General features: G+C 45.0%; 1 protein-coding gene across 2 annotated transcripts in view; it reads left to right on the plus strand.

Moving 5' to 3' along the window:
- ccdc141 (coiled-coil domain containing 141) overlaps positions 1-14,223 on the plus strand; it is a 285,891-nt gene that overhangs the window by 175,711 nt on the left and 95,957 nt on the right. For both annotated transcript variants that reach the window (XM_085986005.1, XM_085986004.1), the window contains 2 exons: positions 6,866-7,039; positions 12,481-12,660. In XM_085986005.1, coding sequence (XP_085842131.1) covers positions 6,866-7,039; positions 12,481-12,660 — 354 coding nt within the window. The remainder of the gene's footprint in view (positions 1-6,865; positions 7,040-12,480; positions 12,661-14,223) is intronic.

Consider the following 14,223-nt stretch of genomic DNA (forward strand, 5'->3'; position numbering starts at 1 on the left):
AGGAGGACACAAATAACCTCCCAGAGATGCCGGGGAACATAGGGTCTGATGAAAGGGAGGAACTGAAAGAAATCAGTATTTGTAGGGAAATGGTGTTAGGAAAATTGATGGGACTGAAGGCCGATAAATCCCCAGGGCCTGATGGTCTACATCCCAGGGTACTTAAGGAAGTGGCCCTAGAGATAGTAGATGCATTGCTGGTCATCTTCCAGAACTCGATAGACTCTGGAACAGTACCCATGGATTGGAGGGTAGCTAATGTTACCCCACTATTCAAAAAAGGTGGTAGAGAAAAAGCGGGGAATTATAGACCGGTAAGCCTGACATCGGTAGTGGGGAAAATGCTAGAGTCTATTATAAAAGATGTAATAGCAGAGCACTTGGAAAGCAGTGACTGGATCGGACAAAGTCAACATGGATTTACAAAAGGTAAATCATGCTTGACTAATCTACTGGAATTTTTTGAGGATGTAACTGGTAAAATAGATAAGGGAGAACCAGTGGATGTGGTGTATTTGGGCTTTCAGAAGGCTTTTGATAAGGTCCCACATAAGAGATTAGCGTGCAAAATTAAGGCACATGGGATTGGGGGCAAGGTATTGACTTGGAGAGAGAACTGGTTGGCGGACAGAAAGCAAAGAGTTGGAATAAACGGGTCATTTTCCGAGTGGCAGGCAGTGACTAGTGGGGTACCGCAAGGATCAATCCTTGGACCCCAGCTGTTCACAATATATATTAATGATCTGGACGAGGGAATTGGATGTAATATCTCCAAATTTGCAGACGACACAAAGCTGGGTGGGAGGATAAGCTGTGAGGAGGATGTCGTGAAACTCCAGTACGATTTGGACAGGTTGGGTGATTGGGCAGAAACATGGCAAATGCACTATAATGTGGATAAATGTGAGGTTATCCACTTTGGTGGCAAAAACAGGAAGGCAGATTATTATTTGAATGGCAATAGATTGGGAGAAGGGGAAGTGCAAAGAGACCTGGGTGTTATTGTGCACCAGTCGCTGAAGGTAAGCATGCAGGTGCAGCAGGCGGTTAAGAAGGCAAATGGTATGTTGGCCTTCGTAGCAAGAGGGTTCGAGTACAAAAACAAGGATGTCTTGCTACAGTTGTACAGGGCCTTGGTGAGACCGCACCTTGAGTATTGTGTGCAGTTTTGGTCACCTTACCTGAGGAAGGACGTTCTTGCCATGGAGGGAGAGCAGCGAAGATTCACCAGGCTGATACCTGGGATGGCAGGAATGACGTATGAGGAGAGATTGTGTCGATTGGGCTTATACTCACTGGAGTTTAGAAGATTGAGAGGGGATCTCATCGAAACCTATAAAATTCTGTCAGGTCTGGACAGACTAGATGCAGGAAGGATGTTTTGGATGGCCGGGGAGTCCAGAACCAGGGGTCATAGTCTAAAGATAAGGGGTAAGCCATTTCGGACTGAAATGAGGAGGAATTTCTTCACCCAGAGAGTGGTGAACCTGTGGAATTCTCTGCCACAGAGGGCGGTGGAGGCCAGTTCATTAAATATATTCAAGAAAGAGTTGGATATATTTCTTGAGGCTAAAGGGATCAAGGGATATGGGGAGAAGGCAGGGACAGGGTACTGAATTTGGATGATCAGCCATGATCTAATTGAATGGCGGAGCAGGCTCGAAGGGCCAAATGGCGTACTCCTGCTCCTATCTTCTATGTTTCTATGTTTCTAAAACTCTGAAACCATTGACAAGGGATGATGTTGTCAGGATTGAGGATCCAAATGCATGGAACAGGAAAGCTACAGTTCTTGAGGAAGTAGGACCAAGGTCATACACCGTTAGAACTGAGGAAGGACAGATTCTCAGGAGGAACCGCCGTTCCCTCCTGAAAACACAAGAAACTATCCAAGAGCAAACCGATGACAATGCCGCAACTGAATCTTGTCACTCACCACCAGAACAATCTAACACAAACACACATACAGGCTCTCATGCAAACACATCAGACTTACCTGTGCTGAGAAGATCCACACATGAAGTAAAAAAGCCTGATAGACTTAATCTTTGAGTACAAAGAAAACTATAATAAAAGAATGAAAAGCTTGGAGTTCATAAAGTAAAGCTTTGAAAATGTGTTGACCGTTGTGAAGATGTTTGTCGTTATGATTGATTGATATTGATTGATATTGATTTTGTTTAACCTCTAATGAAGGGGGATGTAATGATCAGTAACATGTCATTCTAGAATGGTACACTAGGTGGAGCTGTATGTTTAGTAGTGGGCTACCCACAAGGCAGTAGTCAAGATGGATGCTTGTACACTAGTCCACATGGCTGAATAAATGACTAGCTCAAGCTAGCTGTTCATAATGAAAACGTTTATTTATTTATGAACATAACACTCCCAAATTGAGATTTTAATTTAAGTGGCCTATTAAGTCCCGTTGTGCGCGCTGCCTGGTCCAATGAGTGGGATCGGGTCTGTTAGTCGCCTCTGATGACATCATTGCTGCAGTTGTTTTTAAGGGGCCAATGCAGCCTCAGCCTTTCATTTCTCTTTTCTGCTTGTGTTTGAATGGGCCCAGGCTACAATGAGTGCTGCAAAAAGCCAAGACTGCTCTACCGTTTAATGAGGACTCCCTCCAAGCTCTTCTGGAGGGAGTAAGAGGGCACCGGGAGATTCTGTTCCCTCCCGATGGCCGGAGGAAGCCTCCTCAGCAAACAAAGGCAGTCTGGCTGCAAATTGCTGAGGAGGTCAGCGCAAGGTCAATATGTTCACGCTCCTGGATTCAGTGCCAGAAACGGTTTAATGATCTTCTGCGATCTTCAAAAGTGAGTATCTCATCACACTTACCTTCAATCTGCTTCCCTTCTCTTCTCATCACCAGCACTCTGCGTTGTAAGCCTGCTTCTCCACATCCCACCTTACCCTTACTTCCCTTGCACCCTTACCTATCCATCTCTCTCTCTGTACTGAATCACTTCCCCATGCACCCCTCACACTCGCTCTCACTGTTTTGCAATGACAACTAACAATACACAGGGAGGCAGCTTCCTCTTGGCACCTCACTCTTTCTTGGTCTCCCTCTAAGCTTCAATGTTATGGATTCTTCACAGTCACTCCATCACTCTCGCTGAAACTCCATTTGTGTCCCTCCTTGCAGGAAAAGATAGCCCAGAATAAGAGAGAGAGAGCAAAGACAGGAGGAGGCCCACCATCCCTGGTGACATTGACAAGTGCTGAAGAGGCTGTGCACAAGATTGTGGGAGGTGGCGAGGAGCTGGAAGTGGGGGACGGAGAGACAGGCGCACTAGACGCACTGGTGACAGAATAGATTTTCAACCCTCGCATTTAGATTTCATGATTGACCGCAATGGCAAATGATGTTCATAGAGATTGACTTTGGATCATCTGCACAATAGGATGTGTCTGCAACCTAAAAGACAGATGTCTAACTGATGCCTTTACTCTCCCACAGGACCATTGAGAGCCCCCCTCCCCATTGTCCAGGAGGAAGATCTGGACGACTCCTCAGAGGAACCTGCAGCCTCCGAGGGAGCAGCATCACCAGGACTCAGCGCACCCAGCACCAGTGCAGATATGCACACCTCGGCGGGGCCTTCGCAACATATAGTGTTGTCACCTGGTGTATCACAGCTCACAAGTGAGCATCAGCAGTTGGTGGAGACAATGACAGCAGTGGAGAGTCCTCATTGGAGGTCGCAGGATGCTCCTAGCTCTGATCTGCATGTAGATGCTGTGCCTCTGGGGCCATCCAGAAAGAGAGCAGTGCTGGAACTCCAGGAACAAGTGCAGGAGTCTCTGACAGGGTTTGCCTCCAGGGTAACTGCACGTGTGGAGAGAATGGAGGAGTCCATCTCAAACATGAGCACAGCCTTTGTGGAGGCAATGATGCATGAACGTGCCGCCATGGAGAGGGTGGCAACCTCAATGGAGGATATAAGTCACCAGACACACGAGAACACGGTGACTCTTCTAAATAGATGGTCTGCTATGGAGGATAGATGGGCATCTATTGAGGAGAGACACCAGAGGTACATGGACGTCCCCGTTATGAGGATTGTCAGTATTGAGACGGGTCCTCGTGGCCCCACTGATGTGCAGCAAGGTGCTCTCCAGCCACTTGCTAGCAGTGATGTGCGGGTGACCCATGAGAGGGATGTTGGTGGCAGATAACGAGGAAGTGTGGGCTCCACTCCAAACGCTCACACAACCATGCCACTGCGGAGCCCTCGGTCAGAGGCCTAGAGTCCTCACCCAACTGAGATGGCCGTCTCAGCCCCTGCACAGCCACAGGAAGAGCAGACTGTGGAGGAGCCCTCCCAGACTTCCAAAAGGCATCTAAGCAAGCGCAGCATCAAAGTGAACAAGGTGCCTCTACATCTGTTGAAGCCACAGGGGAAGCAGCACGTAGAAGCACGCATAAGAGGAAGCTAACACACAAATAGTCACAAGGGTAGTCACTTGGGTGTTTTGTTCTGTTGTATATTTTCAATTGTCATCCTTTTGTGATGAGATGAAACAAAAGTGATGGCAAACAGTTGAAGTTCTGGCCTATGTGTTCTGGGAAATGGAAGTTGCACATTGAGGGCTCAGGGTGACTTGCATTTGTTATGATGGTGCTGAGAGTGATAGGAAAGCACCATTTATTGAAGAGATGATATATGGCGTGCTAAGAAGGTCGTCCACACATTCATAGCCATATGCCAGCCACCTGTCGTTGAAGCATAAGCTTATGCAAATCTGGCATGGATGAGTGCATCCCTTGTGTGACGGCCAGCAATGTGCTCGAGTGCTGCTGCATTGGCCACATCCGGCTCAAAAGGCGTGCCTCCTCATCCTCGTTCTCCTCCTCCTCGGCCTCCTCCTCGTCCTCCCCCTCTTCTTCCAAGGATGGTCTGTGCTGAGCCAGTTTTTCCTCCCGCAGCGATAAGCCACACTGCTGTGCGATGTTGTGCAGGGCACAGCAGACAACGATGATTTTGGACACCCTGGCTGGTGCATACTGCAAAGCTCCACCAGATCTGTCGAGGCATCTGAATCGCATTTTGAGCAAGCCGATGGTTTGCTCTATGATGCTTCTGGTGGAAATGTGGCTCACATTGTACCGCTCCTCAGCCTTGTTTGATGGCCTCCTCATCGGTGTCATGAGCCACTTTTTCAGGGATAGCCCTTGTCACCAAGTAACCATCCGGAAAGTTGGCTTGGCGGATTGAAGAGCTGAGGCACAGTAGAATGCCACAGGATGAAGGACCATGGCAACTGCCAGGGTACTTTGCGCAAACATGCATGATGATCTTCCTGTGGTTACACACCAGCTGGATGTTAAGGGAGTGGAACCCCTTGCGGTTGACAAAAACAGCTGGGTTGTGATGGGCTGCCTTAATGGCTACATGTGTGCAGTCTACGACACCCTGCACCCTTGGGAAGCCTGCCAGCTTTGCAAAGCCAACCGCACGCATGGTCACACTTGCTTCATCCATGGAGAAGTGAATGTAATTGTGCGCCTTTGCAAAGAGGGCATTGGTAGCCTGCGTGATGCAGGTGTGTGCGGCCAACTGGGAGATGCTGCTGATGTCTGCAGCTGATCCCTGGAAGGACCCTGAAGCAAAGAAGTTGAGGGCGGTGGTGACTTTGACAGCCACTTTTAAGGAGTGGCCACCCGCTCCTCTGGGCTCTAGGTGTTGGTGCAGCATTGCACAGATGTTAGCGACTACCTCTCGCGGAAGTCTCAGCCTCCTTTGGCACTGCTGCTCACTCAAGTTGAGGAAGCTCATCCTCTGCCTGTAAAGCCAGTGTTGGGGTTATCTCCTGCGGCGAGGTGCAGGCCTGTGCTGATGCCCTCTGCCCTGTGCATCATCAGGTGGTTGAGGAGGAGGTTGGTGCTTGTGTTGTTGGTGCTGCTGTTGTGCCTGGTTCTGCTCTTGCCTCCGAATCTGATGACCAGGATGAGAGGATATAAATGGTTCCCATACCGCTGGTATATATCTCAGTCAAGGAATGGAGGCTGTTTGCGCTCAGACAAAGTGGCCAGAGGGTATTCCAAGGAGGTCACACTGCAGATGGATTTCAGCCTCAACACTCACAAGATTAATAGAGCTGAAAAATGTCTCCCAAACCTCAAAGCACTAAGTTGTGGGATGTGAAAGAATGAGAGATTGCAGGACCACTTTTAAGCTGTTCGAGCAGCTGCCAACAATTCAGTTCCTCACTAAACCCGGCTCAATGCAGCTGGCGTGTTTTTATGAAGGCGGGCAGCGCGCAGAGAAACCAACCAAATCCAAACAGGCCTTTAAAATAGGATTATCCAGGCAGTTAACAAGCTGTTAACTGCTTTAACTTCCTCCTCTGCCATTTGGTGTCGGGTCAGTTTGGAAGCGGCTGACTCGACACTTGCCAAAGTCGCGTGGAGGCGGGATGGTGCCGGGTTCGCAGCCCGCCAGCAATTTTTCTGATTTTCGCAACCGACCCACCTTCAAACTCGCCCTCTGAGGTCTATTAAATTCGCGGCCATAATTACTAGTACCATAGTTTTGACACTTTTAAACTATTTGCATTTATTACTTTGTGCATTTTTGAAGACATCTTTGCAGTTTGTGCAATGTCATAATATTGCAATTTATTTATTCTGATTAAAACACTACTTGTTTTTAAATTAAAGATTTACGTATTTTAAAAAAATGATTAGGTGGTCCAAATGTTGTCATTGTATTTGTTTTAATTAATTCTTTAGTTTATAATTCCTTAACAGCATTTAATATTTTAGTTCCTCATCAAACTAATCAAAATATTTCAATGTTAAATTGTGTGACATGGACTTGTTTTGAAAGTAATCTTCATCACATTTGACATGAATCAGGTTGAAGCATCAATGCGAACCTTAGAAGATTGTTACCAGTCTCAACCTGTAAAGGACAATGAAGAAAATGTTAGGGCAGTGTTGGAGCTTGCTGATTCCAAATGGCAGTCGGTCCTTAAGGGCTTTCTTTCGCTCCAAGATCTGGGGTTCAACTTCAAGAGTGCTGTAAATATGGTAAGTTTTTCAATTCAATCATTTTAATGCAAATTCCTCAATTCATTTTGCAAATATAGGATTCTGGGTTCTTTGTGCTTCAAAAACTTATTTAGTTATATTCGGGATCCTCTTCTTTCCCTTATAGAAGATATCTGTAATTTTTGTAGATTCTCAAAAGGAATTCCCGAATTATGTTGCTATAGTTTTGCATCACCTACGTCAGTTGTTATATTAATATAGTTTTAATGTCATGTGTCCAATTTTCATTATTTCATTTTCCATGGGAAAGAAGATCGGGCAGAGTGTAAGCAGGCTGCTAATCACCCATTTTGTGCTACTGCCCAGGACAAATTTCGCCCTAAAGAATTTCAAGAAAAAAGCATTTGAATTTTTTTTTAGAAAAAACATTTTGAATAATTTGACCAGGTTGCCTTTTTTCATTGTTTGGTCTGCGTAACTGGTCATTCAGGATAAGTTCTTTTTATAAGTCCCTTGTTGATTCTCATTGGTAGTTTTCTAACCTCTTCCCTTGCTTTTGATTCACAGTCCCTACCTCTTCAGGTTTGATTTGCTGCTGCCAATCAACAAACTGTGTAGGCAAAAGTATTACAGGAACTTGTATCACACTCATAGGAAATGCATGCTAGATGCAAGCATTTTAATATAGACATATAGATGTTAATTTAATATTTGGGACTACAAAACAGCTGAATTTTTACATTGTATTTGATGTTTTCAGTGAAATTTTACTGATATAATGGTTCTGTGTGACTGAAACCTGAGAGCACTACGAAGTGGATTTTTTATACATCCACAGGTGTGCTAGCAAGCTAGTTATTGATAGCTTTTCTTCCTTTGATGTTTAAAATAAAGCTCAACTAATTCATTTGATATAGTCTCCTTTGGGACTACTTGCTGACAGCTAGCTTTTGTTTTACCTCACTGTATTACAAACAGCATCAGCTCACTTGAGAGAGGAAAGAAGACAGCTACATAATTAACAAGGCATCCAAAGTGCGGAGTATCAGATGTCAATGCTAGACTATATTTGGCATCTTTGCAAACCTCATACATTGTGGTTGTCTACTGATGCTTCTGCAGTTTATTTTCAGATTCATTATTTGTTTGGAATCATCGCAATGGAATCCTCTTAAAATGTCTTGCAAGGCAGCCTACTATGTTTATACACAGAGAATGGTAAACTGACTCAACTAGACTGCAGATGTTTTGCATTACACATTATTACTTTTTACCTTCATCATTCTAATAAAGAAAACTTTTTAAATGACATAGGGTGAACATGCACTGCACAGAAAGCAACATGGCAGCTCTGCAACTGGTGGTTGAATCAGACTGTTTCTTTTCGAGAAACTGAGACTGCATGAAAACCTCTGAAAATAGCACTGCCCTTCATGATAATTCTTACTTGCCATACAAAACGTTAATTTTATTAAGTTAATATAACAAACCTTGATCTAGACTCAGCAGTCAATGGTAATGAAAATTGGGAAAGATGTATAACAAGCTGCTGATTCGATATCAGCTGTTTTACACTGTTGCCCAAAGTCAGAATTACCTCCAGTATGTGAAGGTTATATGGATAAGTATAGACTTAAATGAACAAATGGTTTATGGAATACTGTGGCTCCTGCTGAGACTATGGGAGTGTCTTCTGTGGATGCAGCTGGTAACGTTGAATGTAAGCTGAAATGTAAGGAGGATATACCAGAGAATTTACTTGATTTTCTTTGGAATTTTATCTTCTTGGAAAATAATCTGTGGTTATTGACTTCCTTAGAAAATTCAATAAATCAGGTACCTGGGGTTATGTTATGTTACTGGACTAATGATCCGGAGACATGAGTTCAAATCCCACCACGGCAGCTGGGGAATTTAAATTCAGTTAATTAAATAAATCTAGACTTAAAAAAAAGCTAGTATCAGTAATGGTGACCAGCTATTCACAATATACATTAATGATCTGGACGAGGGAACTAGATGTAATATCTCCAAGTTTGCAGACGACACAAAGTTGGGTGGGCGTGTGTGCTGTGAGGTGGATGCTTAGAAACTCCAGTATGATTTGGACAGGTTGGGTGATTGGGCAGAAGCATGGCAGATGCAATATAACGTGGATAAATGCGAGGTTATCCACTTTGGTGTCAAAAACAGGAAGGCAGATTATTATCTGAATGGCAATAGATTGGGAGAAGGGGAAGTGCAACGAGACCTGGGCGTCCTTGTGCACCAGTCGCTGAAAGTAAGCATGCAGGTGCAGCAGGTGGTTAAGAAGGCAAATGGTATGTTGGCCTTTGTAGCAAGAGGGTTTGAGTACAGGAACAAGGATGTCTTGCTGCAGTTGTACATGGCCTTGGTGAGACCACATCTTGAGTATTGTGTGCAGTTTTGGTTGCCTTATCTGAGGAAGGATGTTCTTGCCATGGAAGGAGTGCAGTGAAGATTCACCAAGCGGATACCTGGGATGGCAGGAATGACGTATGAGGAGAGATTGGGTAAATTGGGCTTGTACTCGCTGGAGTTTAGAAGAATGAGAGGGGATCTCATTGCAACTTATAAAATTCTAACAGGACTAGACAGACTAGATGCTGGAAGGATGTTCCCGATGGTCGGGGAGTCCAGAACCAGGGGTCAGAGTCTAAGGATAAGGGGTAAGCCATTTAGGACAGAGATGAGGAGGAATTTCTTCACCCAGAGAGTGGTGAACCTGTGGAATTCTCTATCAAAGAAGGCAGTAGAGGCCAATTCATTAAATATATTCAAGAAGGAGTTGGATATATTTCTTAAGGCTAAAGGGATCAAGGGATATGGAGAGAAGGCAGGAACAGGGTACTGAATTTGGATGATCAGCCATGATCTCATTGAATGGCGGAGCAGGCTCGAGGGGCCGAATGGCCTACTCCTGCTCCTATCTTCTATGCTTCTGAAACTACTGGATTGTTGTAAAAACCCATCTGGTTTACTAATGTCCACATCGTGTCATGAATTGTCACGCATTTGCAACCATCTTCAGCCAGAAGTGGATGATCCATATCGGCCTCCTCCTGAGGTCCCCACCATCACAGAAGCCAGTCTTCAGCCAATTCGATTCACTTCACGTGATATCAAGAAGTGGCTGAGCGCATTGGCTACAACAAAGGCTATGGGCCCCGACAACATCCGGGCTGTCATGCTGAAGAGTTGTGCTCCAGAACTAGCCATGCCTCTAGCCAAGCTGTTCCAGTACAGCTACAACACTGGCATCTATCCGACAATGTAGAAAACTGCCCAGGTATGTCCTGTCCACAAAAAGCAGGACAAATCCAATCTGGCCAATTACCGCCCCATCAGTCTACTCTCAATCATCAGCAAAGTGATAGGAGGTGTTGTCGACAGTGCTATCAAGCAGCACTTACTCACCAATAACCTGCTCACTGATGCCCAGTTTGGGTTCCACCAGGACCACTCAGCTCCCGACCTCGTTACAACCTTGGTGCTGAAAGGAGCTGAATTCCAGAGGTGAGGTGAGAGTGACTGACCTTGACATCAAGGCAACATTTGACCAAGTGTGGCATCAAGGAGCCCTAGTAAAACTGAAGTCAATGGGAATCGGGGGGGAAACTCTCCACTGGCTGAAGTCATACCTAGCACAAAGGAAGATGGTTGTGGTGGTTGAAGGTCAATCATCAAAGCCCCAGGACATCACTGCAGGAGTTCCTCAGGGCAGTGTCCTAGGCCCACCTATCTTCAGCTGCTTCATCAATGACCTTCCCTCCATCATAAGGTCAGAAGTGGGGATGTTCACTGATGACTGCACAGTGTTCAGTGCCATTCGCAACTCTTCAGATAATGAAGCAGCCCATGCCCGCTTGCAACAAGACCTTGACGACATTCAGGCTTGGGCTGATAAGTGGCAGGTAACATTCGTGCCACACAAATGCCAGGCAATGACTATCTCCAACAAGCGAGAGTCTAACAACCGCCCCTTGACATTCAACAGCATTACCATGACCGAATGCCCCACCATCAACATCCTGGGGGGTCACCATTGACCAGAAACTTAACTGGTGCAGCCACATATATACCATGGCAACAAGAGCAGGTCAGTGGTTAGGTATTCTGTGGCGAGTGTCTCACCTCCTGACTCCCCAAAGCCTTTCCACCATCTACAAGGCACAAGTAAGGAGTGTGATGGAATACTCTCCACTTGCCTGGATGAGTGCAGCTCCAACAACACTCAAGAAGCTCGACACCATCCAGGACAAAGCAGCCCACTTGATTGGCACCCCATCCACCACTTTAAACATTCACTGGCGTACTTTGGCTGCAGTGTGCACCATCTACAAGATGCACTGCAGCAACTCATGAAGGCTCCTTCGGCAGCACCCCTCATACCCGTGACCTCTACCACTTCAAAGGATAAGGGCAGCAGGCACATGGGAACACCACCACCTCCAAGTTCCCCTCCAAGTCACACACCATCCTGACTTGGAAGTATATCGCCATTCCTTCATCGTCGCTCGGTCAAAATCCTGGAACTCCCTACCTAACAGCACTGTAGGAGTACCTTCACCACATGGACTGCAGCGGTTCAAGAAGGCAGCTCACCACCACCTCCTCAAAGGCAATTAGGGATGGGCAATAAATGCTGGCCTTGCCAGTGATGCCCAGATCCCATGAACGAATATTTTTTAAAAATTGGCCCCATCCCTTTAAATTTCACTTGCATAATATTGTCCTCTCATTACTAGGGCCACCTCTGGATCCATTTGAGTTTGTACCTGACATTGTGAATAATTATGCAAATATGCTTAGACTGGAGAGCAGAGTGCTATTTGCAGTTGAGATTCAGGTGGGTTATTAAGCTGTGCAAACCAAATTAGAATTGACTTAAACCTGAAGATAAATATTGACCCCACTGACTCAAATCATGAGATTCTGGGACATTGTGTTCACTTAATCTATTGGAATAAAGTGTGATTTGGCATCTTTACACTATGATTCAAATTGAATATACACTGCTGTGGATATTAATTCAATAAATAAATCGTGGTTTAAGAATAACAGGAGAAGATTTTTCTCTCCTCTAGCTGAGTGATGAGGATAAAGCTTGTCAGTTCAAAGCTTTCATTTCATCTTTGGAATATCCAAACTGAACAAAGCTTGGTTTTGGTTTGGTCCAATTGAAGTGGCCTAGATCAGGACGGCTTGGATTCATGATTTGCATTTCTGCTCAAAGCTGAAATTCTGATACCTTTTTTTGAATTAATGTAAATTAATTTATTCTATTCTTCTAAACCTTATGGCAAGGCTGATGTATGTTAGGGTACTTGTAATGAAATAATGTCTTTATTGACCCATGAGAGTGCAAACTGAGGCATTAAGTGTGAAAACACTATTGCAAAGCATTTATCTTAATGCAATAGTTTCTGGCTGATGCTACATTTTTCTTCATTTTTCAGAGAAATGAAAGCTTGAATTTAAACCTGAAAAAGTCAGTAAGTGTGGTTGAAAATACAATCGATCAGCTGGACAGGAGAAAATTGGCTCTCACAGACCAGTGGACAAGTTGCCAACTTCACCTAAACCAAATTATATCAGTCAAAAAACAATGGAAGAAATTCAAAGAGCAAATTAAAAAGGTACGGTATAACTGAACAAATGATCATTCAAACACCACAACCATTATTTATAAACCTTTTGCTCATCTGCAAACAATAGGTTTCTTCAATTGATTTGTCACTGGGTCATTTATACATTTCTGAAAACATGCTATCTCTGAAAATATTATGTAACTTGAATAAATTATATTTTAGTTGGTCTGAGTTGGTCTGGGCTGCAATGATAGCAAAGGATAGTAACTCCAAATCTCACGACAAAATAGATCTTTTTTTAACTGTGTTGTTACGAATATATATTCACACTATATATATTTTGTGAATCCATTATACATATTGCCTGGCTTGGTGCTTGTTGGGCTAGTACATCCCAATTTATTTTTATGATGACTGTGCTTGTACTGGGACCAATGCAGGTTTAGGCATTGAAGCTATTTGTTTACTCTAGGAATCAATTGGGTCCAGGAATGTGGGGAAGGGCTGCAAGGAGGCATAAATACCAGTGGAATTATGTCTGTTTGGGTCATTGCCCTTTATCTCAGTGGGTGGGTTGCCATGCTGTGGGGGTAGAAGGGGGGAGTGTGTATTGAGTGAACAACAACTTGCATTTATATAGCACCTTTAACTAAGTAAAATCTTCCAAGCTGCTTCACAGGAGTGTTATCAAACAAAATTTGGCACCAAGCCACATATTAGGACAGGTGACCAAAAGCTTGGTCAAAGAGGTAGGTTTTAAGGAGCATCTTAAAGGAGAAAAGAGGTAGCGAGGTTGAGGGAGGGAATTTCAGAACTTGGGGCGTAGGCAGCTGAAGGCATGGTTGCCAATGGTGGAGCAATTAAAATCGGGAATGCGCAAGAGGCCAGAATTGGAGAAGCACAGATATCACACAGGGTTGTAGGGCTGGAGGAGATTACAGAGATAGGGAGGGAAGAGGCTATGGAAGGATTTAAAAACAAGGATGAGAATTTTAAAATCAAGTCATTGCCAGACCAGGAGCCAATGTAGGTCAGTGAGCACAGGGGTGATGGGTGATCAGGACATATGGGCACCAGAGTCTTGGATGAGCTCAAGTTTTTGTAAGGTGCAAGATGGGAGGCCAGTTAGGGGAGCAGTGGAACAGTCAAATCTAGAGGTAACAAAGGCATGGACGAGGGTTTCAGCAGCAAAAGTGCTGAGGCAGGAGTGGAGTCGGGCGATGTTATGGAGGTGAAAGTAGGCGGACTTGGTAATGGAGTGGATGTGTGGTCGGAAGCTCATCTAGGGGTCAAATACGACACCAAGATTGTGAACAGTCTGGCTCAGCTTCAGACAGTTGCCAAGGAGAGGGATGGAGTAAACAATGTTTGTGGCAGGGACTGAAGACAAGGGCCTAGAAATTCAGTTGGTTGCACCAGCAGTTAGCGCCTTAAGAGAAGTGAATGTCGGGCGCTATGCGTGTTGCGGCCGGGTGCAGCGCAGTTTGCGCCTCGCCCCAAATTAAGTTGGCCGTTAGCGCCGGCGCAAAGTTTAGCGCCCGCCCGGATGCGCGCGCAGAAAATGACGTCACATCCTCGTGCAACGCCCTTTGGCCGCCCCGATTCCAAACT

This window comes from Somniosus microcephalus, chromosome 4 (genome assembly GCF_052327205.1).
Source record: "Somniosus microcephalus isolate GS21.2 chromosome 4, FLI_Smic_1.0, whole genome shotgun sequence".
NCBI classification, from domain to species: domain Eukaryota; kingdom Metazoa; phylum Chordata; class Chondrichthyes; order Squaliformes; family Somniosidae; genus Somniosus; species Somniosus microcephalus.